At 42.9% G+C, this 27,787-nt stretch overlaps 2 protein-coding genes across 3 annotated transcripts in view; one reads left to right on the top strand and one right to left on the bottom strand.

The window, feature by feature from the left end:
• The window catches only part of LOC148316465 (MAM domain-containing glycosylphosphatidylinositol anchor protein 2), a 121,016-nt gene that overhangs the window by 63,875 nt on the left and 29,354 nt on the right, over window positions 1-27,787 (bottom strand). The window lies entirely within an intron of this gene.
• LOC148316466 (low choriolytic enzyme-like) lies at window positions 6,572-8,757 on the top strand. Its single transcript, XM_088285833.1, has 8 exons — window positions 6,572-6,679; window positions 7,226-7,244; window positions 7,367-7,426; window positions 7,505-7,651; window positions 7,740-7,857; window positions 8,060-8,238; window positions 8,319-8,400; window positions 8,625-8,757. The coding sequence occupies exons 1-8, from the start codon at window positions 6,608-6,610 to the stop codon at window positions 8,755-8,757; spliced, it is 810 nt and encodes a 269-aa protein (XP_088141959.1). The 5' UTR covers window positions 6,572-6,607.

Below are 27,787 nucleotides of genomic sequence, written 5' to 3'. Positions count from 1 at the left end.
ACTTTCGTTTATGTGCATCACCAAAAATAAGACGTTCCTCTTGTTATTTGCCATGTGATAGCGCGGTTACAAACGGCAGCTAAAATGCGGGTTTGACTCCGTGTATGTGGACTCATTTACATAATCGTGTCTATTTTGGGTTGTAGCGTCACTCCCACTCACTTCCTTTAACACCAAAAAGCCTTTAGCGGGCACACACAAACACAACGTGCACGCAACAGAAAAACAAGCAGAGGCGCGGGAGATTCTCGTGAGGTCATTTGCATAAATTAGGAGAAGGAGGCGACGCTGGCTTGTAATACACAAAGCAAAAATGGGTTATTGCGGGGACGATGGGCATGTGCAATCTAAAACATCCTAACCTCTATCAAAGAGAAACCCAAAAAATTGACAACTAAAGTGAGGATAACAATGCACATGTATTTTAATGAATAAATTTTTTTCTGTTCTGTGTTCCGTCATTTTATGATCGAGTAAAATATTTAAAAAAAGTGATATTTGACGTCTTAAGCCGTCAATGGCAGTAAATGAGTTCATATCAAATATATATTTGCAAAATATTAGAATATTTAATTTACAGATTGTCATTTTGGTAACTTCAGCGTACTCACGTCATTTTTCAGTTTTCAATATATTTAATTTAGCACGTAATATTGAAATGTTCTATTCACATTGCCCCCCCCCTCCCATGGCATTAACCATTTTTCTACCAGGGCTTGAATAGCTCAATAAATATTGGCACAAGGTGTTGCACATTGTGAGCAAAAACAAAAACAAAAAATACAAATATTTTCCAGTCAGAGAGGGCCACGGCAGAAGAACGAAAGAGCCAAATGTGGCCCGGTGGCTGCAGGTTGGAAACCACAACCCCCGGCCATAACTGTATCCACTGCATTTTTTATACATGCAGCCATTTCACGAGGAAGCACGTCTCCGGTAATCGAGTGCGAGGTGATCTTGGTATCTGACTTGAGTGTGACGTGTGAAATGAATAGTTTGTCTCCACGTTGTCACCACGTGAGCACTTCCTCCTCATGGCGAATGTCCTCACGCCTGCGTTTAAACGTCTTGCCGGCAGCACATGCATATTATTACATCAGGTCTTGTCAGGCGCTATTGATCACGCACTGTAATGCACTCGCCTGCACTCCTCCGCCTCGGCGCCGTTATTGTAAATGAGACTCCGTATGGATCCGGGCCGGGCGCTATCAGGGCGGATCATCCATCACGCCGAGAACACAGACATTCATAAGGTGTGTGGGACGGCGAGCAAACAAAGCCGCTTTTGGCCGCTTCAGCACAAAAAAAAAAACGAGACAACGCCGTCCAATCGGGTATCGAACCGGCGACTTGATTTAACGCTCGTTACCCGGCAGAGGAGTTTTTGGACCGTCTATTCGGCAGGGCAGCGCTATTTTTAGCGCACAAAAAAATAAAAAAAACACAACGCACTTTGTTACTGCCAAGCTGCTAAAGTTCTACAGCGACGGCCCCTGTGGAGGCGTGAGTGGGTTGGATTTTAGAGGACAACTTCATTGCGGCGCCGCACAGCTGGGAATGCAAATTTACGAAAACGCCTGCCACACGTCCGCCGATAACGACGCATTTTTGTCTTTGGACTTGGTGACGCAGCATGTTGCCCGAGATTGACGTTAGTAAAATAACAAACGGAAAATAATCAGTTGTTTTGTCATTTTCATCGTGCAAGAAGAGAAGACGACACCCGGTGACCACCGACTAAACAAAACGAGTGTTTACAGTTTCTCGGAACGGGGAGCACAAAAAACAACCTCGGGAAATGAGCCACATGAGGGCTTTGCTGCAGATGCACAGAATGCAGAAAACAAGGCCTTTGGACTAAAACAAAAGCGGCTGTCACATAAACATGAGCCGCTTTGTGATGACAAACATTTAGAGCCACCGTAAACAGGGAGTTAAAAAAAATAATAATAAAATTTGCTAAATGAGCCACACAACCTCAGCAAAGTCAGGGGCTCATCTCATTTCTCTCATTTCACCTTCCTCGGTCTTCACGCCTCTGTTTAAATCAGGCGTGGGCAAACTACGGCCCGGGGGCCGCATGCGGTCCGTTAAATGTTTTAATCCGGCCCGCTGAATTTGAAAAAAATGAAATGAATAAACCTTGATCATGTTTTATTTTCTAAATAGCATCGCCATCTCTGGTGTGACATCGAATTACGTATGCAGCATCGATAAATATTATGCTGAATGCAAACAAATGTAGACGCATCAAAATCGTTTAGATTTTCTTTATGTTGTCAAATGCCTTTGACAAAACAGCCCAAATCTAAGTTGGTTATTAAGACGTAGTAACCATGAGCCATGGTGGTAATTGGGTCATTTTGGAATCAAATAGTTTCAAGCTGTTGTCACATTCAATGCACGAAATATGACCGCAAACGTGCAAATGTGTATGAAATAAATAAATTAATTAATTAAGAAAAGAAAAAGACACGCGATCAAAACATGCAAGTGTTTGTCGACCAATATTTGTCACTCCTTCGCTCCTTCTCACGACATAAAACATCTCAAAACGCAACAATGCCTTGAGTAAATTTCCATGACAATGCCCCCCCCCCCCGTTGGCCGTTAGTTTCCCCATTCCCGTCCCCGCCATGCCCCCCCCCCATCCATGCTTGTCACACAGCGGCGCTCCATACTCCCCTACGCTACACTAATCAGACATCTGCGGGGGACGGATAAAGTCCAAACGTGGACGGCGTCCAAAGCGGTGGTTGTCAGTTGATAGACCCTAGCTAGTGGCGGCTCACTGAAGGGAGAATATCTGGCACGCTCGCGAACATTCGGAGCGCTGCCCGCCAGCAAAATGTCTTTCGATTGGACGTCAGCGACTCCCCTGTGAGCTGATGGTCCTATCATTGCCCACGGCGGCGCACGGCTGACGGGGAGATACAGTATGCGACGGCGTGTGCGGAGGGGTGAAGTGCCGTTGGCTGGGGAAACAAAAGATCTGGATTAAAAAATGTTTGCAGAGTTTTGCTTCTTAACTAAAGGTGTGTCTATCGTTATTGGAATGGATTTTGGTTTTTTTTGGGAGGGGTCTCGGTATTCCGGGAAATGCATCCAAGTCTTTTAGGGCTCACCAACACAACACCCCAAAATTCACTCTGTAGCACCACCTGGAAAGTTAAAAAATAAATTCATCAATAATAAAAATGTGGCATCAATTTGCCGATTAAAAGAATTAATTTTTTTATTTTTTTTGGCCAACAGTGGTTACCGGATTTTCTGGTGCGGCTTGTATATTGTTTATTATTAATTTTATTTCTTTATTATTTTTATTTTTATTTTTGCTTAGATGCAGGTGCACCTTATAGCTCGGAAAATAAGGTTTTCTTGGATGAGAATTATTTGGGGGGGGGGGGGGAATCCAGACACGTGGTGGACCATGTTCGGCTCTACTCACAAATATGGAAATTTCATAAATCAGACCTTTTTTCTTATGCGTTTAAGGAAAATAAACAAACAAACCTGTTGGGAATTATTGCAAACTAAATCCAACAAAAAAAAGTAACACAAACCTTCAAACATTGTCAAAATAACCGTGGATTATTCCCTGAAATGGCAACCAAACGCCTACTGTATTTTTTTCTCCACGTTATTTCTAATCTCTTTAAGCAAAGAAAAGCCGCGCTGGCGTGGCTATCGCGTTGCGTAACGTGACACATTAGGCGGCATTGTGACACCACCCATTAGCCTGCGAGGCAAACAAAGAGAGGACCAACACAAACGCCAACAACTTAGTCTCGTATGTCGTAGGGGCCTGCTCGCTCTGACAAGCAGTCGGGAGGGATCCTTGCGATAAGATTCTCTTTATTACGATAAAAAAACGATGAGATTCACCGACACGTAACGGTTGACTGTGACACAGAAAAGTCATTTAAGGACAAACATACAATTGTTCATAGTGAATAAAACACTGGATAATGAGCCACATGCTGCTTCACCAAGGACAGAGGACAAGGTCTTCTGACGAAGCTGCGTCGTGACCACAAAAATTCGAGCAAGAAAAATGGAATTGGAGGATATACAAGCAATATGTTCCCGATATTAGAACATTAGATTTACAGTTAGGGTGTTTTAATTTGAAGGTTTGTGAGAGAGATGATCACGATCACTCAAAAGGGTTTACGTGCGTGTTTTTGAACCCTGGAAAAAGGTTTTTTGCGATCCCTCTTTTTAAATGTGAAGCGTGGGCTGTAGGCTGTAGGATGAGTCACGGCGGTTCAATAAAAAGGCCTGATGTACAGCCGATGCATCAGCAGCACCGAGCTGGCATCCAATAATCGCTCGCATACGAGAGCTCGCCGGTCCCGCCATCCATAAAGTACACTGAGCCCCGGATGAGTAAAAAAAAAAAAAAAAAAGGAGATGTTCATTAAAGCTGTTCTCCGTCACGCCCTTTCGCTGTACTTTCCCTCGTCGTCATCACCGTCACGCTGTTGACACCTCGTCCATCAATCTGATCGCGGTACGGTGGCAGGATTGACTTTCTGATCGCTATTAGCGGAGCAGCATTTTTTTTTTTTTTTTTTTTGAAGAATACTTGGACAATGAATGTAAAGAAACAGGATACGTAGACGTCACAGTGGATGGCTGGATGGACGGACAAAAGGATGGAATGATTTATGTATTGCGAACTACACTATTCAGACAATTCTCCTGCAGTTGCTATGGCAACATCTGGGAAAAAAAAAAGGGACACCACCACCATAACAACAACAAAGCAGAGCGGCAACAATTTTGCCCGGCTGACCACAGAGAACCCGCAATGTGGCAGCGAGCACACGTAAAAGGCAAGATGCTGAGAGCAACGACAGGAGCACTTGTGCTGGGCCACAAAATTGTTTTGGTTCAATCCATTTTAAAAGTGTGATTGGTTTAAAAAAAAAAAATGCTATTTTAACATTATTAAAATTGAAGACAATTTGCAATTTTAGCAATAATTTTAGCAATATTCACACATGATTTGCCTTCAAGGGCCACATAAAATGATGTGGCGGGCCGGATATGGCCCCCGGGCCTCGTGTTTGACGCCTGTGGCCCACAGGAATACTGTTGGATGACACGAGCAGTGGCATCGTATGCATGGAGCGAGGTCATCTGACTTAACACGGAGCCCACTCACGGTGATAAAACATACAATTGTTTATGTTTACACTTCCATTCGAGAGAAAAAAAAAAAAAGAACAATGGAAATGACAGCAGGGCGTAAATGAGATGTGTCATTTGGACATGAAGCACGGGCACCGTAAAGCTCATAAAGCGGATGGATGCCTCATACATCAGCGAGCATTAGCTCTTGGAATGCAAAAAAAATAAAATAAATAAATTAAAATCAATCACAAACACCTAAAGCAACCATACGCATCAGCGGAACAACACGGACACACAAAAAAAAAAAAGCCACGCATGTGCAAAAGGGCACGAGCAAATACGGTCAAAGTGACCACTCGTCAAGCTCTTGTTGGCAGTCCCGCTGGATCTCAATAAGCAGGATAAAAAACACACACACACACACACAGCAATTCTCGAATCCCCGTGATCATAAACAACACATTATTATGATGTACAACGTCTCGTAAAAAGGCCGCTGCAACGGGACGCGAGTCAGGAAGCTGCTGACCTTGACGTGCCAAATCGGATTCTGAAAGAGTTTACAGTCAGCCGGACGGCGTCTCTCGCCCGCCGGAAAACACCTCGATGAGAGACGCGGCGATTTGGAAAAGCAGCGGGACGATAAAGGCGAACTCCCTCAACAAGACGTGATGTGTTTGCGGGAGCTCGAAGCTGAAAGTATGGTCAGGTGTGGGCAAACTACGGCCCGGGGGCCACATGCGGCCCGTTAAACATTTTAATCCGGCCCGTCAAACTCCAGATAAATTAATATTAATTCTATAGTTTTATTTTTTAAATACTGTCAAAAAGTTTGACGATGAAAAGAAGGATCCATAAGCAACATTTACATATCGAACGAAAAAACTTCAACCTTTGCTGCTTTAAGATCAACTGTCGTCGCCTTGAATAATTCCGCGGTCCCTGTCGGCTCTTAACGGCGCCATTGAACGCGTACAAAAGCAACGATTGTAAAACTGTCCGCCGCTAATGGAGCGATCAGATATGCAGCATCTCCCTGCATTGCTTTCCATGATGACAAAGAAATAAATAAATAAATCAAAGCTGCACTCAGGGTTATTTCATTTCTGTATTTATAGTTTGTCATTCATCAACATTCAGAAGAGATAGGGCATCTCAGGAATGGCTCTTGGGCTATCGGAGGTGTTAAAAACAGACCGGAACGATAAGGACATGATGGTTTGTTTGATACGCCGGATTCGTCCAACTTGGCAACGGGGTTCTCGTCAAGTCTGAAACGTGACGCTTGTCCCAGTTTGTCAATGTTTGGCCGAGGTGTGCAGGGCACTCCCGATTGTTTAGGACTCCCGACTGCGATTGTCCAAACACGGACACACCTTGACCACCTGTATATAAACCGCCGCCTGACCCATCATCAGCATCAACTTCTGCCAGCAGGTGAAAGAAGTCTCACACATTCGTGACCGTGATGGATTTCAGAGCCGTCATGTTCCTTCTTTTGCTGGAACTCGTCACTCTCTGCTATGCACGGCCTGGCTGGGTGAGTATCGGCATTCTAAAACTTTTTTTTTTTTTTAACCAAATGGGACAGGTCTGGGCCCAGAACAGACTTGCGATCCCTACAAAAGGTCCGCCAGGTCCTTCCCCTTATACTTGTTAATTAGGAAAGGGACGGCCAAGGGATGAGGATTAGTGATAGACCGATTATCGGCGGGGCCGATTTTTTAACTTCCAAGGCCGATAATTTAAAATTGAAATTTATCTTAGCTAGCTGCAGCACACTTCAGACTCTCTCTGGTGTGCTGGTGGCCCTGCCTGGAGAAGCAGATTGGCCCGCCCACAGCACCTTCTGATTGGTTCCTTGTGCAATGGGTAGCAGCCAATCAGAAATAAGTTACCTTGTTTGCTTTTTCACCCGGAGTCACACGCACTACTTTTTCAACCGATGAATATCGGCGTGAAATATCGCTATTGGACCTGAAAAAAAAGCATAAAGTTGGAAGTCACTAAATTCCACAATTTACCGTCTAATCGGCGAATCCTAAGCCACATTTTTTCCACACTCTTTCTTGCACTCTCTTTGCAGGACCAAGCTGTCGATAACGGTATGTGACCGGCATGTGAGACCCGTCCGTCTGTGTGCGATTTTCCTAACGATCAAAATCAATGGGGGTCAAAGAGTGCTTGTGTGTCGCCGCCGCTGAATGTCATCTGCTTTGTCGTTAAGAGAACTCAAGGGAGCCGGCCGAGCAGAGCATCTCAGAAACAATCCTGAGGATGAACAATGGTGAGGATTGGACGGATTTGACGAGGTTTCGCAATGCAGATTGATACGTTTTTCGGACTTTTGCTTTCTTTCTTTAAGGATCTATTGCGTACCTGACGGAAGGGGACGTGATGCTTCTGAAAACAAGAACGGCAATTAAGTGCGCGGCGAACGCAAAGAGTTGCCTCTGGCCAAAGTCCGGCAATGGCCTAGTCCAGATCCCCTACATCATCTCGGACAAATACTGTAATTTTTTTTTTTTTTTTTTTTATCCCCGATTCGTATGCATTCTGGATCGTTGACATCATGAACGACCGGGGCATTCCATTTGCAGCTTATACGGAAAAGGAAACCATTAAAGGTGCCCTGAGGGAAATTGAGGCCGGAACCTGCATCCGTTTCATCCCGCGAGGTACCCAGAGGGCTTACCTCAACTTTGAGCCCAGATTCGGGTGAGTTAGCGTAATAATAACAATATAAACCTGACCAATAAGACGCAAGCCGGTATTGAGAGGACTAATGTCAAAATGTCAAAGCAGTCACTAAATTTTGATTCAAGTAGGACTTCACTGAAGGCCGTCAAATTCTCGTTGCTTCACGTACCGAACGACACGTCGAGAAATCCCCCAACGTCGACGTGTGAACCCATTCCAGGTGTTTCTCAATGCTGGGCCGTATGGGAGGCAAGCAGTTGGTGTCGCTGCAGCGTTTCGGCTGCGTCCAGCACGGCATCGCCTTGCACGAGGTGCTGCACGCGCTGGGCTTCTACCACGAGCACACGCGCAGCGACCGCGACAGGCACATCCACATCCACTGGGAGAACATCGCCGGCTGTAAGTGCCGCTCTCCGACTTTTATTTTATGAAGTGGAGCGAGCTCTCATTTTGTTCGGGAACACATTTCCCGTCCTCAGATCAAAAGCACAACTTTGAAAAGCAGGAGACTGAAAATCTGGACACGCCCTACGACTACGGCTCCATAATGCACTACGGAAAGTAAGACGAAAATGGACTCCTACAACATATTCCAGACACAAAATATTGAGATCAAATTCTCTTTTGTCATAATCCTGATTTTTCACTGAATCCGGCACCGGTGAATCGCATCCAGTGCCGGGTGTAGCAAAGCAGCCACAGAGGAAAACCAATACCGAGCTTTTTGACATTTGCTTCGGACCGCCAAGATATTTCACTCAATTGTCTCTCGAAAAAATCCGTAGTACCGCCTTTGGAGTGAAGCAAGCCGTAACCATGACCCCCATCCCCGACAGCTCGGTGGAAATCGGCCAGCGGGCGGGTCTCTCCGAGCTGGATGCCCTCCGGATCAATCGCCTCTACAAGTGCTTCGATTAGAAAGCGTAGGATGCCATGTGACATGTCATGTGACTTCAATAAAATAATGTCAGGCTGATATCTTTTCATGGGTTTGAATAATTTAATCAACTAACACCTTTCAAACAGTATTGACAACATACTATCCCAGGGGTGGGCAAACTTTGGGTCTCAAAGTAGCCGGTCCAATTATCGAGGCCGATATTTGGCATTTTGCCTTTTCTTAACGTTCAAGGCCGATAAATTAAACAATTGAGTATTTTGGCTCGCTGCAGGACACTTCTCTCTCGCTCTCTCTCTCTCTGTCTGGTGTGCTCGTGGCCCTGCCTGCAGAAGATTGGTTCCTTGTAGCAACTAATCAGCTTGTAAAAAAACTATTTGCTGTCGTAAACTTTAAAGCGATGTTTGTTTTCATTCAACTATAAGAAATGCAGCCGAGCCTGGGAGATCCGTGCACTTTTTGTTTTGTTTTTAAAACTATTTTCGAACGTCTGAAAAAGATTTAATATGTTGTGAATCACTAAAGTATTATTTTTTATATATAAATATGCGCTTAAAGGCATTTAAAATTTTTATTTTTCAAAATTTTGGCACCATTTTTAACCTTTTTTTCCACTAATGAATATCAGCTTCAAATATCGGTTATCGGCATATCGATCTATCACTAGTTCAAAGGTCACATTTCATCTTTAAAAAAAAAAAAAATGCAAGTGCATGTTAATATTTTTCTTTTAAAAATAAATTAGGAATTTGTCATGTTTTAAGTTTCATGTGTCAGTACAAACAAGGCGAGTTCAGCCGATATAATCGCGATTAAGTTTCCCGCAATGAGCAGAACATTTGGTATCGGAATAACTTAAAAGTCATTGCACACTCTGTTCCAAAGAGGCAGTTTGGACTCGGCAAAATGTACAAAGTCAACTATTTATGAACCAGTGTGCCGGATGCAGCAAAGCAGCCCCAGAACGCACCGAAGCTTTTTGGACATCATGCAGCACAATATGCCGCAGAATGCCTTAATCGTCTTGAGATTTCATTGTCGCCTTTACAGATTCAAGACACCCGGTGCTGGATGCAACAAAACAGCCCCGGGGCGCGTTCAAAATCCGGTTCATCAGTTTGCTATAAGCAACGTCTCGTCTCACTGCCATTTTTAGAAGGCATTTCTCAGTAGATTTGCTGTCTTAGCTGAAGGAGCAATCAGCTTATCAAAGTTACAGTTTAAAAAAAAAAAAGTTTTAGGGGAACGTTTGAAAATAGTGACAAAGACATGAATTTAATTAGATGCCCAAAAAAAAAAAAAAAAGAACTGGAGGGCAGATATGTAGCAATGTCTTGCTAAATGAGTTCATTTCCACGGCTCAGCCTTGTTGTAATTAAGTTGGGGATTTGTTGAGTTACAGAAAAAGTGCGGGGGTGAATCTCCGCCGCTGACGACGTGTCGGGACATAAATCGTAAACCTCGCGCTAACCCTGTTGAGAATTTCGCTGTTTGTCAGCCGGCAACATCCCACACTCCTTTTTTCTTGTTTTTCATGCACTCTTTGAAATCCTCCACCGTCGCCAGAGATGGCGGGTGTGAAAGGCTTGCGCGGAGATTCAGGCACAGATTCCGACAAAGCTAATTTGTCCATCGTGTGATCTATGATTGCACACGCGTGGCGTTGGGGACCGTTGGAGGATTAAACGCCAACTGTAAAGCCTGCAGACTCTTGACGGACGCCTTCCTCGTTTCGTTAGCAGAGTTTCGCTCCGTAGCCGTCTTAGCGGGCAGAAAATATTGACGCTCGTCTTGTTTTTTTGAAATATTCAACACCCTCGCCGTCCATGCTTCGAGAAACTCCGATTCAAGTCAAACGAGCAAATGACCCCATTCGAGATCCCGGATCCTGCCACAGGAGTGCAAACTCGGCCGCCGCTACCACAACACGTCGGAGCTAAAAAGTTCACAGAGCTGACAGTGAAAGACTTCAAAACATCAGTTAAAAAAAAATAGGAAATTTGCAGTTGCCTTACTAAATATTGTGGTAATATACTAACAAGGAAACACATTTTTACTCTAGAATGCCTTGATTGTCTTGAGATTTCTTTGTAGCCTGTATAGATTAAAGCAGGGGGGCGGGCAATTTAAACAATGGAGGGGTCCAAACAGTGGTGGGCCGTCAAGGCCATCAAGGCCTTCTCTGCAGGCCTGACATAATCAAGAAATCATGATCATAATCTTCACATTGATTGTCATATTATATCCTAGTGTTGTATTTTTTAGGTGAGAATTCTTATCCAATCAGAATTCAGCTCGCTCGTGTTGCCGGGCAGATTTCGCATTATTCGTCTGAGGCCTTCAGAATCCCAATCGTGCGGGCATCTCTCCTGTCAAAGACTATGGGCCTTCAGAGTTGTGAGACGGTTGCGATAGCCAATCAGATCACGAGTTGGTTACAGTGAGCCTTCTCGCTGGCGTTTTGTGATTGGATATTCCCTTGTGAGGGGGCCAGCGGGAATCAACACACCCGGAAGTCGTAACTGGCGACCGTTGGAAAATTTAATATATATTCTTGCTTTTTTTAAACCACGATGGCCGAAGGAGGGAAAAGTGTGGATTTAATTGCAGATACACTTGCGCGACCATTTTCAAGACAGATCTTTCGAGAGAAGCGACGTCGTCCGACACTCGCTCAGGAGTGTGTAAGTGTCTTCCTGTCTATTATTTCTCATAAATGATGGCAATATGAAGGGGATTGATTCAAGTCGGACTACGTAAGACTTCACTGAAGGCCTACGTGTGGAATTTCAAATAATTAAATGAGGAAAATTAACAAATAAAGTATAAAGGAGTCTTGAGATTTCTAACAGCAAGTGCCTGATGTAGCAAAGCAGCCCCAGAAGGTAACGCAACTGACAATTATGCTCGCAATTTTCTTGACTGAATGCCTAAAAAAAATAAATAAATAAATTAAAAAACGGCCATAGCAGACTTTTAGCGACCGAGTTTCCTTGCCATCGGCTTCCAAATACTTCCTTCCTCGCTTATAATGAGCCGGAATCCGGAGCGTTGATTCCAAATGCTTTCTAAAGTTCAGTCGACGCCAATATGAGGCTTCACCGATCTCAATTGAGTTGGCCGTTCCCCAACGTTTCAGTCATTTAGCGCCTTTTGTTCCGGGTCCCCGTGGTGCCGCTCGGCGACAAGACGCTTGTCTCCAGCCAGCGTTTTGTTTTTTTGCGCCTTTTAAAAAGATGAAAATGACTCGGTTGGATGTTCTAATTCCGGCGACTAAAGCCTTTTGTTATCTTCACTTAAACTAAATAGGATTTGATTCCCCCCACGTGGCGTTTGCATTAAAAAGTGTACCGAGAAGGGATTTAGCACAAGAAGCGGTGTCCAATAACTCTTTATAAGCAATTACGCTTCTCTCTCTGCAGCCTTAAAAACGACAACTCGTTTGACTGCGTGTCCTATTTTGTGACGCAACGGCCATTTGACTGACTGATGTACTTTTTCGACTGTATCCTCAACAGGGTTGATTTTAAATGAAACTGCTTGATTATTCAAGTTGGAAAAATGTTCAACTATTTTCAACAGCGGGATCGTCGTAATTTAATAACCAAATTCCAGGATTTAAAAAAAAAATTTATTTTATTTTTTTATTTATTTAAGTTAATTAAATATATAATATATTAATAATATATTTAAGATCAGAAGTCAGCTGATTAAAAAAAAAGAGCAATTTTATGTTTTTTTCGATTTAATTTTTTGCTTTATTATGTCAGTATTTGTTCTTACAGCGCTCGATAAGACGCTTTCGTGGGTTCACTCGTGTTGTTCAAGGACGCGGAAATTTATTGATGGGGAGATCCAACTGATAAGTATCAAATTACAAGATAACCTGAGGTCCCCGCGCGTCACCTCCCACATAACATGTCGCAATCTGTTCTTGACACGATTAAGAGGCTTCCTTAGAAAAGAAATTGGAAAAATATTATTAAATTGTTTTTTTTTTTGGCGGGGAGGGGGTGAGCGCGAGACAATTAAGAACCTGGATGACGGCGGCCAAACTCCCGACACGCTGCCGACGCTTTCATGAAGGACCCCGAGGAGCCGCATGTGAACTTGTTGGATTACTGATCCGAGAACAGCGGCTTACAAGCTGCCGCGTTGTCGCCGGGTTCTCACAGCGCATACATATTTCATGGCTTCTTCCTGGCTTGCCGACGCCACGATTGGGGAAGGAGTTGCTTTAATATATATACTAAAAAAAAAAGAGAGAATTGTGGGTAAATCCTGTAAAGCAATGAGAGAACATTTTCTTCTAGCACAGCTGCTGTGTGTGGGAGAAAAATATCGGTAATAAAACGGCTCTCGCCAATGAAAACAGCAGACCGAAGCAGTTGCGTTTGCGTAAGGCTGTTAGGCAGTTGTCGGATTTGACACGTTCACGTTAATGATGGGCCAGGAGGGAATGTTTGGCAGGTGATTTTTTTTTAACACTGGGAAAGTGTTGAAAGGTCTGGTGTGATCAATTACAAGCCATCGCGATACCAAAACAGCATTCTTCTTTTTGTATCTTGTGTTACGACAAAGTATTGTAAAACAGTCAAACGTTCTGCCTTTAATTCATATCGTTGTTGGTGTATGTGTAACCAAAAAAAAAAAAGTTGAACCATTTTGTACTTTTAACACAACAACAACTTTGCTAGTTAAAACCAAACAGACCCAAGAGAAGAAAAAAAAATTGAGATTTATTTAGCGTATTTTCTGAACTGTAGAGCGCCCCTAGTGGCGAAACAAAAAATCCACAGAAAAGCTGCACCGTTGTATTAGCCGCATTGTTCAAAATCTAGGAAAAAAAGTAGCGACTTATAGTCCGGGAAATCCGGTAGTGGTCCAGTTTAAACCACATTTGGTAACGGAAGTGAAGGGACGAGAGACGTAACCGAAAGAAGCGACCATACCGAAGACGATCAGGGGTCATCCGTCATCGCTATGTCGATGTCTCGTCCCGCGCCGGCGCTCTCTACGTTTTAGTGGCTTAATTCCCCGAGATAAATATGCGCGTGGCCGATTGTGCCGTGGAGCAACACAAGCTGCTGCTCAACGCTACATTAAGCCACCGCGCTGGGCGACGGCCTGATGGATTTCTTTATTAAGCAGCGGGGCCGCCGTGTGAAGGTCAAGCGAGTCCGTCGCGTGTTTGTGAGCCAACTTTGAAAGGTTGGTTAGCTTTAAGCTCCCGCCCACAAAGACCCAAAAAGCGATTTCAACCACTCCATTATTTGTAATGATCCCACAGGCAAATATCATGAAGGGGCTGACGAGAGGTTCGATCGCTTATTTGTATGGTACGCCGGGAAGAAATCCATTTTATTCATTTGAAGTCAAGCCTCTTGATCCTGATTCTAAATCACACGTTGATGACATTGACACAGGCAGCTGGCCGAGTGGTTCGCACGTCTAACTCACAGTGACGAGGATCTTTGCATGTTCTCCCCGAGTTTTCGGGTATTCCGGAATTACATCCATCCCTCTTACTTACTCCTGCATGTCCTTAAACAACACAATTATTTTTCTAAAACTAACGAATTATCTCACAATGTATATCCTGTCGGCGTAAAAAGCAGGATTGAAGAGGATTTCACATTTAATAATCTTTCGCATCGTAAAATACTTGCCGTTTTTATTCTTCTTTCAAATCGATATCATCAAGCACAAGTGCGCTGCCACCTAGTGGCCGACAGTGGAATGATGCCCAAAACAAACAGGAGTCGCACGATATAAACTAAATCAACAGCGCCGGAGAGGTTCGCAGCCAAGTAGTTCATTTTGTCTCGGTTGTTTCAACATGATTAAATCACTCAATCCCACGTGAACAAATCAATGAGTCGCCTAACCGGTTACGATGCCCATCAGATGTACAAGCTATGATTATTAATTGCACATCTCCGTTATTGGCCAGCAGGAGGCCTCATTTTGCAGTCGCAAGTAATTACTGTCGCACCGGGACATGCTTCATCCCATTGGCATCGTCGCCGTGGAATTGTCATCTCCCGACAGCTGTTCCCGATTTTCACACTCGCTATTTTTAATTACTTTGCAGGCGATTGGTCCCGAATCACTTTTAAGACAATAAATTGGATGAGGACTCACAGTTAAGTCGTCGTCGTAACGTGACCATAGATGCACATGTCATGAAATACACGATGATTTCATGGTTAAGTCATTGACTACCATTGACGGCTAAAGACGTCAAAGAGCCATTTTTCTTTTTTTTTTACTCGGCTGGTCGTGAATGAGTGAAGGCATGCTCACAATCCCTCTTTAAGGTGATATACGAAAAACTAAAATTGTATACACTAAAGTTACTCATGAATATGGCATTAAAAAAATAAATTCTAGCAGTTGCTTGCTGCTGTGAGTTTTATTTATTTACTTTTTTTAATTGTGTTTTGCAATACCGGCTCTCCCCTAAGATGTTGTCGTTTAAAAAAAACAGTGCCTTAGTTGTTATGTAATTATGCCCCCTCCCCACTCTCTACTCACACACTTTGTTTACAATCTAATGTTTCTAGGAGGACGTATTGCCCCCGTAGAATTTTATTTTTTTTTTTCTTGACACATATCCATGCAAACATGCAGGCCAATTAAAGCATGTACTTAATAAAGCCTGCTTGCGGGAAACAATTATGACAAGCAAACAGCGTTAAGTCTTGGGCTTTTACCGACCTAAAGTATATTTTTTTTGCTCAAGGTTATTTTTATTATTTTGTTCATAAAAATATGTTTTCAAATTTTAGTTCAAGTTACTTTGTACAGTTCCATTAACTACCTTGATGCAGAGCTGAGATTAGTACGCATGTTGCACATTTATTGGAACCAAAGCTTCGATTTAGTAACTACAAGTGTGAAAGCATCTCAAATCTCGTATTAAGCAGGCGAAGCCTCGGTGCATTTAAACAGCAGATTATTAACCTCGCCCACCTCAGCTCGCCGTTTCCGTGTATGAACCCTCCTGAAGGAGAAAACGAGGAAACGAGCAAAAGATAAGGTAACCTTCTCACTGATGTCCAACATGAGGATTTTTGCACGCCAAGAAGCAGAAAGATAAACGATTTTACCGTTACTGCAGAGCCTCAATGTCCAAATGGGATAAATTCAGCAGGGTGGGTTCACATAGAGCACATTGAGTCTATTTTTTATTTTTTTTTGCTGTCCGTCTGATGGTTGTTTTGCGACAGAAGCTAAATGAAATAAACTTTTTTTTTTCTCCACCCCTCATAACTGCCTGGACACGGTGTGCTCCAGTGTGATACCTGGTGAGGCGAGAGGCCCGTCAGACCATGAAATTGAGCAATGTAACCTCGTCTTGTGCAAAGGAACAAGCACGGATTGAGAGAGAGAGAGGGAGAGAGAGAGAAAGCGAGAGAGAGCAAGTGTTGAGAGAGAGAGAGAGAGAGAGAGAGAGCAAGGGTAGAGAGAGAGAGCAAGACCTGAGAGAGAGAGAGAGAGAGAGAGAAAGTGAGAGAGAGCAAGTGTTGAGAGAGAGCGAGAGAGCATGGGATGAGCGCGAGAGAGGGAGAGAGAGAGTGAGAGAGAGCAAGGTTTGAGAGAAAGTGAGAGAGAGAGTAAGAGAGCGAGCGAGAATTTCCACTGTTTGCCTTCATGCCGATAAAATGACATGACCTTGCGAATGATCTCCAAACCCCTTTTTTTTTTTTTTTTTTTACCCAGCAGGTGTAATATTTTGTCACTTTTGACTATTTAGGACCCCACTAAAAATATGTAAAGCTAAAATATTTAAAAAAAAATAAATAAAATCATTGAATTTATAAAGGTCATCATCATCATCAGGAGGAGAAGAAGGAAGAGGCAATTGAGCCGGGAGAATGAAAGTGAAGGAAGTCGATGCATCACGCCGCCAGCTTTTATCCCGGGCGCACGCCCTATGATGGATGGCCGCGCGTCCCGCCCTTAATTCAAAGTCGATGGCGTCTATAGATAGCTGTCACTACATGCCGCACGCGCTGCCACGTGCACGTCTACAATGAAGAATTTGCGCGGCTGAGAAGTCATACAACTGATAAAAGTAAACATTCCTGGAGAGAAGTAAAAGTTGAAGAAAAGTAAAGTCAAGTGAGGATTGTTTTTCCCGGGATCAAATTAAATTATGAGGGGCGGGAAAAAAAAGTTGTAATTTGACAAATTAATTTTTTTTTCTGGGTATGTCATATTTTGAGAAAAACAAACGCAGTTGTCATTTTAGAGAAAATTCTATTGAGAAAAAAAATAATTAAAAAAAAATGTCAAGAAAAAAACAAGTCGTGATATTTTTCATCACAGTTTCATCCAAACCAGGAAAACTCGACGAGCATGACCATACATGTGATCACATTTGTAGTAAAGCTGCATTGCTGCCTAATCACAACATCGTTAAATTCCAACATCCAACTTGTCATCATTAAAGCCGTCCCCTCAGGGCGCCCGCTGGCCGCATTGGTCGGCCGTGACCTCCACGGCGGCGTACACCATGCGGCCGAAACCTTCCCTCCCCGAGGCCACGGGCCAAGCGCCCGGAGGGAGGCAGGCCGTCGCCGCGGGCAACCAGCCACGCGGATGCTCGACATCGCCTTCAGGGTGAAGGCCAATGTATCGCGGGCGCATGTTCATGTTCATGTAGACTTTGGTTACTGTCATTGGACGGAACGCACAAAAGTATTGGGACACACTTGCCCCAATAGGACACCAGTTCCACCAATTAACACGAAATTGGTTTGGACATGTCGGATATAATATCATAAATTAAAAAAAAAAAAATCTAAAATTGTTAACGACAACAATTTGGCCATTTTGGTTTGAATTCTTCCGAGGGTTTCAAGGCGTGGCCACTAGGGGCAGTATAAGAGTCATGCAGACAAACAAAGACCAATTAAAAATGATTAAACGTACATTTTAGTTTCAATTTCCATTATTATTTAATTTTGGAGCAGCGTGGCATCAACTTTTGACAATCATAAGGACAAAATAGTTGGGTCAAATGGAATCAATTATTATTTTATAGCCATCAAATAAGTCCCCTTATCCTAACTCACTTTGCCTCACAGATCTCTTTTAAAAGAAAAATAAATCCCAGGAAAGTTGCAGAAAAAAAATACCACTTTCCCAGATCGACACAAAACCGGATGAACACAATAAAGTCGTATTATTACGCATTTGAGATTTTCCACCGCCTGCTGGGCTTCACTTCCTCAAGCACTTCCTGTCGTTTCTTTTTTTTCATACCCGCATCCTCCCAAAGCCGCACAGATGCAAGCCACGCCTCCTCTCAATTCAGATGCAAAGTCTTAGCGGGGAAAAAGGCAAAGGCGAGATGAAATTATCTTTGGCGGCGGCGGCGGCGCTTTTTGGGGAGACAGAGGCCGTTATTAAGACACGGTGACACACACACCTCCGAAATGATCCCCGGACGCTGCGTCACGCATCATAAAAGTCCCCAAGGTGCCTTTCGCTCATCACGTACTGAGCGACGCCGCATCTGCCATCAATCACGGCGCTTCCGCCAGGATGTAGAGAGTGCAAAGAGGGGGAATGTCTTGTGTTTTATTAGATTGCACAGACAAAATCATATTAGTTTGGAGCTCTCAGACGGCAGCGGGGCGGCCTTCCTGTCCGCAGGTGACGGCGGATAGATTGCCTGTTTTGCGTAGCGTGATCGAGAAAAATAAAAACGTTGCTGGGCATTGGTGTGACTTTGAAACTTTGGAATTAGTCGCTTTTCTGATAATAATTATTAAGTTAGCATCATCGATTGCAGCTCGCGGGTTCAAAGGATTATGAGGTATTTTGACATTTTTTTCGGTAAAAAAAAAAAAAAATTACATTCTGTTTGGCACGTGAGAGTTAGTCGCAAGACAAAGACAAACGAAAGAAAAATAGAAGGAAAAAAATTCCTTGCTTGAGATTAAGTATTTTTTATTTTTTGTAATATGACTAAAAAAATTCCAATTTATCTTGTAATATTCAAAATCATATCACATTTTATCTTAAATATTATTTAAAATATTTTTAAAATGAAAAATAATTTTCGAGGAATATAAAAAAATAAAAGTTTGTGCATCTTGCTAATTCAGTGGGCGTGATGCTCCTTGCGCATTGCACACATTAACCACTAGGGAGCAGTATAAAACATCGACAAAACGTCGATTTGATGAAGGCCGACTCAGCTAAACCGTAATAATTTGTCATTCCGCACAAAATAAATGTGAGTGTCGCTGAAGACGCTGTCTGCATTTGTAGCAACCGCTTGTAATTTAATTTTCACTTTCTACAGCTTGTTTGCTCGCCTCAAAGCCTTCGTCAAACTTTGACGCCATGCATCGCCCGCCTTAGAAAGCGTCGCCCAAAAAAAAAAAAAACTTCCCAATTTATTGTGGACCATATGTCGAGTGTCGCAGTATCTGATCGGGGCTCATTTGGGTTAATTCCCCAGTAGGAAGCCAGCAGTTTTTACGGCACCTGTCGCTACAAGGTGGGATAGTCACTAATTAAGGAAGATGACATATGGATCTCTTCAGGGCCTCGACTTCCTCAGAAAAAAGCATCACAATTTAGCGTTGTCCATCTGTCTTTCCGATGGGGGGGGGGTCATTAGGGCCAATTCCCAAGTAGGACATCATCAAAGCAAGCGGACTGGAATTGGGCCAAAAAGGTTTCTTCAAATGAAACCACGACTTCTGACTTCCGAGGATGATGAAACAATATTACGCTTTTTTTTTTTTTAAATCTCATAAATATCTTTTTATACCCCGTATACAACAAACGTAACGTGCTACCCTACAAAAATGTCATCTTGATGGTTTTTCTACAATTTCTTGTCGCGCGGTGAGCATGCACTAAATCCCGTGTCGGCAGGGATCCCGACCTTCCTGCGAATCACACAATAGCATTGTGACAGGAGGAAGAAGAAGAGGAAGAGGAAGACGAGGGTCTTGCTGTCTCTTTTCACCTCCTGTTTATCTTGGCTGATCCTTCCCTGGATATTTTCCTGACCTTGTTTTTTTTTTTTTTTTCCTTTTCCCGAGGTTGCATAATTCGCCGCTGGAGGTTGGGATGGAGGCAATGGGTGTGTGTGTGTGTGTGCGCGGGCGCGTGTGCAAACTACTGATCTAAACTGTGATGACAGCTGAGGCTTTCTCGCTCTCACCTCCCTCGTGCACTCCAAGGGAGGTGAGAGCGCAGAAACAGAGGCGAATCTTAAAGACAGCTAGGGATTTTTGCTTATTGTCTCTCACACACACACACACGCAGAGATACAAAAAAAAAAACACACACTCTGAGGGCGTGAGGGGCCAAGTGAGTAAAAAAAAAAAAAAAAAAAAGTGCTCCCTGAACCGTGCGGTCCATTCACATGTGAATGGACGAGATCACACTTGCATGGCTATGACTTCGTTTTTCCCGTGTGTACGTTTGCACCCTCAACAACACACACACACACACACACACACACACACACCCCCGCGCGCACGCGCACGCACACAAGCCTGTGACACGATGACAAAAATGCTCCTCATAAATAGTACACGCTTGTTTACAAGCAGGAGTGGGAGAAGTTGGTTTCGTCGGTCGGATGGGATGAGGGGGTGGCGGTGACATAACGTGCTTGTAAAACTTCACGCCAAAATAAATCCATTAGCAAAAGAGCGCAGTCACACATAAGGAGGCCACAATAAATTGTGCAGTGTCGTCAAACTTCGCGATAGGGGTTGGAATAATCGAATCAATTGACTCTTGCCAGCGGATGAAACAATCATCATCATTTTCGTAGTGATCATAATGATTGAATTTTAATTTATGGCTTTTATGTTTGATCTATTAACCCGTACCCAATATATATTTCACCAAGTGTAATTTTGTCGCTATGACTAGGCGGAGAAAAAAAAAAATTCCACCTGTTGCTGAAGTTAACCCTTAATTCATTAATATTACGTATAAGGGGTGCACATAAGTGGTGCGCCGGTGCACATTAGCAATGGAAATTGAACAACAAAAAAAATCTCTAGAACAACACTATACAATAATCAAAATAAATTCAAAATAAATAAATCCCAAATGAAGAAGAATTCCGTCGGAAAAATAACCCGAAAAAAATCCTCCAATTTTCCTGAATTGCATGCTTTCACTAACGATTTTGTCCGTATCTGAAATAGCAGGTTTGCATTTCACGGCCGCGCGAAAACCATTTTCCATAATGGAAGGCGTTTCATGGCGGCCGTGTTGGTTGCAAGTTGACTCCCAGAGGATGCCAGGTTAAAAAGCTCGCCGCCTCCATTTTGCGTTTTGTGATTGTATACAGTCCATATGTAAATCCATTTTTATTCCGTAAGGCTTAGCGGCGCAGCTGCAACGTGCTCCATCGCCTGCGGCGCCATCACTTTAACAAGTCGATCAATAATTGTTTGCTCACGACAAGATTAAAAATGGTTTCTATACAATGCATTTAAATTCGAGATGGTGTTAGAATTAAATGAATCGTGACTTAAATGGTTTGATTTCAAATTAATTCAAAAGTTGGGGAGGAATTAATTCAAGAATATAGACTAGTCATAAATCTACAAGGACAAAACTATCATTTGAAGAATGGTTGTACTATGTTACAAGAAAAAAAGTTGTCATTTTGGAAGAGTCGTTTAAAACGAATTAAAGGGTTAATAATAATTAATAATTTTATACAAATCATAAATCTTAAGAATAGTAAAAAAAATCCTAATTTGAATGTGAATAGTCATATTCATGACAAGAGACGTAGTAATATTACGAGAAAAAAAATTCCGAAAAAAAAATCTGAAATTTGATATTCCAAGCACATTAATGTTCAAATAAACAACAATTTCGAGAAAAAAATTTAATTTGATCCTAATAATTTGGAATTATTTTTTAAGAATAGAGACATGAGAAATAATAAATATTATAATAAAATAATTTGTAAGTTGTATTATTTGAATATTTCAGATTTTTTACTATACACAATGTTATATTCTATCAAAAATATTGAGTCATCAGCCAGAAAAAAATATTTGCATGTTAGTGTTTGACAAAAACATAACTTTTCTACTAAATACAATTTTTTTTGTTGAGTATCCAGATTTAACACTCAGCAAACAAGACATCACCTTGAGTAAAAAAAACTTATTATGACCCCCTCTGTTGAATGCATTAATAATGAGTCTCCTATAAAAAAAAAAAATTAAAAAAAACGCAACGGGAATTAAACCTAGTTGCACAAAAGAAGGCGACTCAAACGCGTCAACAGAAGACAATTATTTTCATGGCGTCAGTCAATAAGTGACAATAGTGTCGTGGTGGCTCAGACAATTAATGGCAATTATAAACACTTGTTCATTCGCCGCATCGCTAGACTCGAACGCGCCGATGCTCCCCGTTTGACATCGCCACCGACTGATTAGTCCTCACGCAATCAACTTGATTGCTCCATTATTGGATCAACTTTCCAATTAGCAACGACAATTTGAATAATCGACTCATTTGAGTCGCTTATCAAAAAGACACAAATTCGCATTGTTGCTGGCTCTGACAATAGGAGAAGATGATACTGTACTGTGGCGCACAAAAACAAAACAAAACAAAAAAAAAGCCATTTCTGTGATTTTTATCAAGGTGGCATTAAATTAGCTTTTCGAAAACTAATCGGAAGAGGTTAAAAGGTAATTCAAGATTAAAAAAAGTCTGGGTGAGAGCGTGTCATCATCATCATCATATTTAGCGTATTTTCTGAACTATAGAGCGCCCCTAGTGGTGAAAGAAATATCCACAGTGTTCAATGGATGCATTTAAGAATTAAGGAAGAAGAACACGGCAACATGCAACTCAAAGATCAGAAACGCGTCAACCACGTCATCAAACTTCCTCCTTGACCCGAAAAACCACAAAGACGGACGAGAAAGCTCCGCTAACATCACAGTTTAAGTTTCTTTGGACTGACCGTTAACCCGCACATTAACGCATCGATCAAGCAGGCGTCCCTAACGGTGATGGCCGACGTACGTCCCGGTGTCACCGTGCGCTAACGGGCTTTTCCCGCCACCGGGGAGCGTTTGATGTTTGCCAGTTGAAAGACTAAGCCTTCCTCTGGGTTGCGCTTTTGCACAGAGGCATGCTGGGATTGAAAGAGCGCTTGCCCAGAGGCTAAAGGGGATTTTTCGTGGGCGTCACACATCCAATTACCTCGGTAGCATCCCAGAAAGCCACGGGGGGAGAAAACACACACACACACAAACACTCGCGTACACGTCCCATACAGCGGCGCCCACCGCAGGAGGCCTCTCACCGCTGAAGGGCCACTGCCAAAATTTCACGACGGCAAGATCGACGCAGGCTGAATTCATAAATATTTCCCACGCTCGTGTGTGTCGGAATGTGGCGCGAGGATATAAATAGGGAAACATCTCCCACATTGCACCTCTTTGGAAGGCATCATTAATGCATTCGGAGATGCCGCTTGTTTGGAACGCGTCGGTTCTGTCGCCAAAGTGTGGATTTAGGTGTTAAATATCCATGTCGTGAAACTTTAATAACGTTGTGGAGCGAACAATCACAGAGACACTCGTGTTTAGTGTCAGCGGAACAGCAGCCGATTCGTGCTGGCGCGAGGAAAACCACCACTGATGTTTCTCGGTTTAAGACGACGATAAACAATTTCCACAATTGGTGTTGGGAATGGGTTCAGAATTAACTGCCCCCCCCACCCACACACACACACAAAATAATAGAACTCTGTTTTTCTTGTGTTAAAAATCTATTAATAATCACAAAAAAAAAAAAAAATTGAAAAAGTTGAAAAAAAATTTTTGGGGTCTGAAATCGTCATCGAGCACATTCTTATGGAACTCCGAGTCGAAAAAGCAACGGCACTCGGAGTGCCAAAGCATGCATTCTTCCAATAAAGACCCATAAAGCAGTAAGCACACAATCAGCCACAGATTGACTATTGACCTGCAATTTCACACAATCAAGCCGCCGTTTAGGTTAAGGAGAAAGTGGCGCCTTCAAAAATAGGCCGCGCCGCTCGCTGGCGATCACCTCTGATTACTGACGGAGAACACTCAGACACCTAAACTCCTTCCTCACATAAATTCAAAGTCATCTCGTCGATGGTAGCCGCGTTTTGTGCATTTCGTTTGATAAAGTTCATTACTGAAGAGAATCTTACTGCCATTGGCGGCTAAAGACGTCGCAAAAAAATTTATTTATTTTTTTTACCTGGCTGGTAGTGAATGAGTTAAGAGATCTATTTGTGACGCATTTAAGATCATCATTTGCAGTTGCCACTTTTAAGCAGCCCAAAAAAAAAAGGGAATAAAGCGTCTCTCCTTCCTTGGTTTGGTCCATTCGGTTGAAAGTAGCGCCAAATGTTACGTCTCGGGCGTGGGCGTTTAAAAGGCCACACAGAAATACATTTCTGAGCGACTTTTTCTTTTAAAAAGGAGCACTTGATCAGGGTCGGGGCCGCAAGAGGTTTTATACGCGTGTCCCTGAAACGGTCAGAAAGATGGCTGCGTCTAAAAACCTCCAACTCAAAATATTCACTATAGGCGGAAAGAAGAAAAATGTTTCAGAAAAGTTCCGAGTGAGTGATAAGACAATAAGAATGAGGGGTCACGGATCTTCGAGTACGACCCGAAGACCAAATGCCCGCGAGGCTTCAGTGAACGAGTCGAAGGTGACCAAAGCAAGACGGTCACGTTCAAAATTGCATTCCAACCAGTTCCTGCGACGTTCACGCCGTTCAGCGCGCGAGAGGTTTCGAGAGTTGCGCGAGAACAATTCGTAGTTCCATCACCATGACAACGCAACTGCGTTCAATGCCTGAGCATCTGACAGTTCCCGGCCCAGGAGAACATCGGCGTAGTATCTTTTAGTATACTGACTGCGATTTTAGAAGCGGGTTCAGCCAAAAGTAGATCTGATAGAGTCCCGACACCAAAAAAAAAAAAAGGGACCCAACTGGTGGAGAAGTAAACGAGCGCGTGCACGAGAGCGAATCCCTGCTGAGATTTCGACATGGTGGGGAAGTGCCTTCTCGGACTTCTCTCGTTAACTACGCTGGCCTGACCACAAGAAGCTATTAGCTCCGTCCGATCCCCGTGGGAACAACGGCCTGCGGGATGTGCCCAGCCTGGCCGTGTGATGAAGTAGGAGGAGGAGGGGAGAAATGCTAAAGAGATGGAACTTTTTACAGTAGAGTGTTCGGAAAATACAATTTCAGTGTATTCAAGAGCTACGAACAAAAATAGATGCAGTAATAAAAAAAAAAGAAAAAGAAAAAAAGGGGGGGGGGCTCAGCGAGCATATTGAAATTAAAAGGAGAGTTTACTTATTGACAGCGTTGGGCTAAAATGGCGTGAAAATGTCACATGGCTGAAATTTCCAAAAATGAATGCAGCGAGTGATGACTCTGAAAATGTCGAAGGGAATCACCTCATCGAAAAAACAAAAATGATGTAAAAAAGAAAAGGGATGCAGATATGGATTTTATCATCCGATTTAGGTCAAACGAGCAAAGAGCAGAATGATTTATGGCCGCCGACCCGATGCAAACACAACAATGCTCGAGACTAAAAAATAAGTGTCAGTGGTGCAAGCTTTGGGGCTGTTTTTCTTCAGCTGGAACTGGGGCCGTCGACAAGGTGGAGGGGATTTTAAACAATTCAAAAGAGCAGTCAGTGTTAGCACAAAACCTTCGGGCCTCTGCTCGAAAGTATGAAAAATACATCAAGAAAAGCCGACACGGAAAATCTGAAATGGTGGCGGGTGTGTGCCGACTCTCATTGAAAACTGAATTCTTAAAACGGGCACATCGATCAACAAGTTAGAAGAGGCGTACCCACATTTCATTGTTTTCCAAATTCGGCGGGCCGGATTAAAACGTTTTAGGGGCCGCATGTGGTTGTAGTTTGCCCGCGCCTGAACTAGCCATAAAGAATGTTGAAATGGAAACGACTGGAATGTTCAGTCTCCGTCAAGCTATAAAAACGTACATCTGTAAAGAAAGTAAAGGGACATCAAGATTTTATGCCCGCGAGATTAATTTATGGCCCCCGGGAAAGCATTACACCAAGTCCAGTTCCAATTTATGGCCACCATAAAAAATGCACACCTGTAAGGAATAAATGGCGGTTCCGTACAGAATATTCAAATAGAATCGATTGCGATCTACAATCTATGGTTTTGGTGAATCAGTAAAACGCACACGGACACCTTCTTGGAAAAAACAAGACAACGCAAGACGCGGTTGCCATGGCGCCCGCATGCCAAAGAAGCGTGTGCGCTATGCGGCCGCACCGAGATAAGAAGGCAGCTTATTGCTGTCGCCTCGCAGCAGCGCCATCATTTTGGGAGGAGACATCTAACTCTGCCGCCACCACCTCACCCCTTCACCCTCGTTTTAATCTGCTCTCGTGCACGACCGCTCTCACTTCGGCAATCACTTCGTGTTTAGGGCGACAGCTTCTCCGGCGCGTGAGGTTCAGCGGATGAAGACGAGGAGGCTGGGAGAGTGGAAAGACTTTTGCAATGGCAGGTTCGCGTACTGTCGCTATGACAACAGACATCACTCGACAGAAGAAGCACTTAGTAGATCCGTGTGGGCTGAAGTGACATAGTTGAAGGCTGGCATTAGCCTCTTGCGGGTGCCATAACACACAAAATCATCTCGCGCCGCTTCTTCAAGTACTTAGAACCTCACTAATTAAACACTGCGCCACGTGTCAAGATATCTGATGCGTGTGAGGTGGTGAGCGAGGTTGAGGCTACAGTTTACACCAAAAGCGAATTTTATGACGGATATATGACCCCCGATGTCAAAGGCCACCGCAAACCTAAATTTGATGTGGCATGTAAAAAGATCAAAGACACCGTCATCTTGGAATTGAAAACAATTGAAAATGAAGGAATAAATAATTGATTTCCCTTTGGATTTTATGACCTGCTGATGTCACGAGATCATCAGGTAGAATGTTTTATAAAGCCATAAAGGTTGTCAGGTTGGAATTTATAACCCTTAGAGAAAATAAAATTTTACACCTGCAAAGTGTAAAATTAATCAGAATTTAATAACCTTCCGATGTCAAACAATCAACGGGAAGAATGTTTAATGGCCATCATAATGCCATAAAGAATGGATGACTGTTTTTTTTGTTTTAAAAAAAATAAATCTGCATTTTATTATCTCCTGATGATAAATGATCAGCGGGAATAAAGATTATCAATCTCACAAAATACCAGCGAGGATGCATGATTAATGCCTAAACACCACAGTAAACAACAAAAAGGTTCCACTTTTGGATTTTAATACTTCCTCATGTCAAATATTAAAAGCAAGAAAGATTTATGGCCCCAATAAAAACATAAAACAATGTCCGGTGTGCCTCCATAAAAGCACACCGCTGTCATTCTTCCTGAATTCTTATGAGATCACAAATATATTTGCATTTTTGCAAAAAGTAGCTCGTCGACACCGTTAGCCACTGTAAACGAGTCTCCTGCCAGTTTGACTTAACAAAGACAATCCCGCTGAGTGATGGCAACGGCATAACAGAAGACTGGAGCGGCCATTCATATTCAATAAACCCTCTCATCACGCTTGTGTCTTTGATGGCTGCGAGCATGTATAATTCCCTGTGATTGGAAGCGCTGCCAGTCACCAAGATGATAAGTTGGAATAAGATGGGGGTGGGGGAAGAAAAAAAAAAAAAGAAAAAGAAAACCTGGTGTTCATTAGGCGGAAGCTGTTTCGACGCAATGCGAACACATTACATAAACCTCGCACTTCTGGCAGGTTGACGAAAGAGGCATCGGTTTAACTGCGGGGGGGCGGTAATTTAATTAACACGTCGGGAGATTAGCTGGAAAGAAGCAAAACTCCGTGCAAAGCCCCCCCAACACACACACACCCAAAAAAAAAAAATAAATAAAATAAAATTAAAAAAAAATTATATATATATATAATATATATATAGTTAACATGGAGTCCAAAAAAATAAA

This window comes from Idiotropiscis lumnitzeri, chromosome 21 (genome assembly GCF_059441095.1).
Source record: "Idiotropiscis lumnitzeri isolate Australia: NSW breed Sydney's pygmy pipehorse chromosome 21, RoL_Ilum_1.0, whole genome shotgun sequence".
Classification (NCBI taxonomy): domain Eukaryota; kingdom Metazoa; phylum Chordata; class Actinopteri; order Syngnathiformes; family Syngnathidae; genus Idiotropiscis; species Idiotropiscis lumnitzeri.
Note: the sequence above shows the minus strand (reverse complement) of the source record. Positions and strands in the feature narration are given on the sequence as shown.

Coding starts and splice junctions, on each gene's coding strand:
- LOC148316466 (XM_088285833.1), top strand. CDS start 6,608: ATGGATTTCAGAGCCGTCATGTTCCTTCTTTTGCTGGAACTCGTCACT. Junction 7,427..7,504: donor AATCCTGAGGATGAACAATG/GTGAGGATTGGA, acceptor TCTTTCTTTAAG/GATCTATTGCGTACCTGACG. Junction 8,401..8,624: donor TCCATAATGCACTACGGAAA/GTAAGACGAAAA, acceptor AAAAATCCGTAG/TACCGCCTTTGGAGTGAAGC.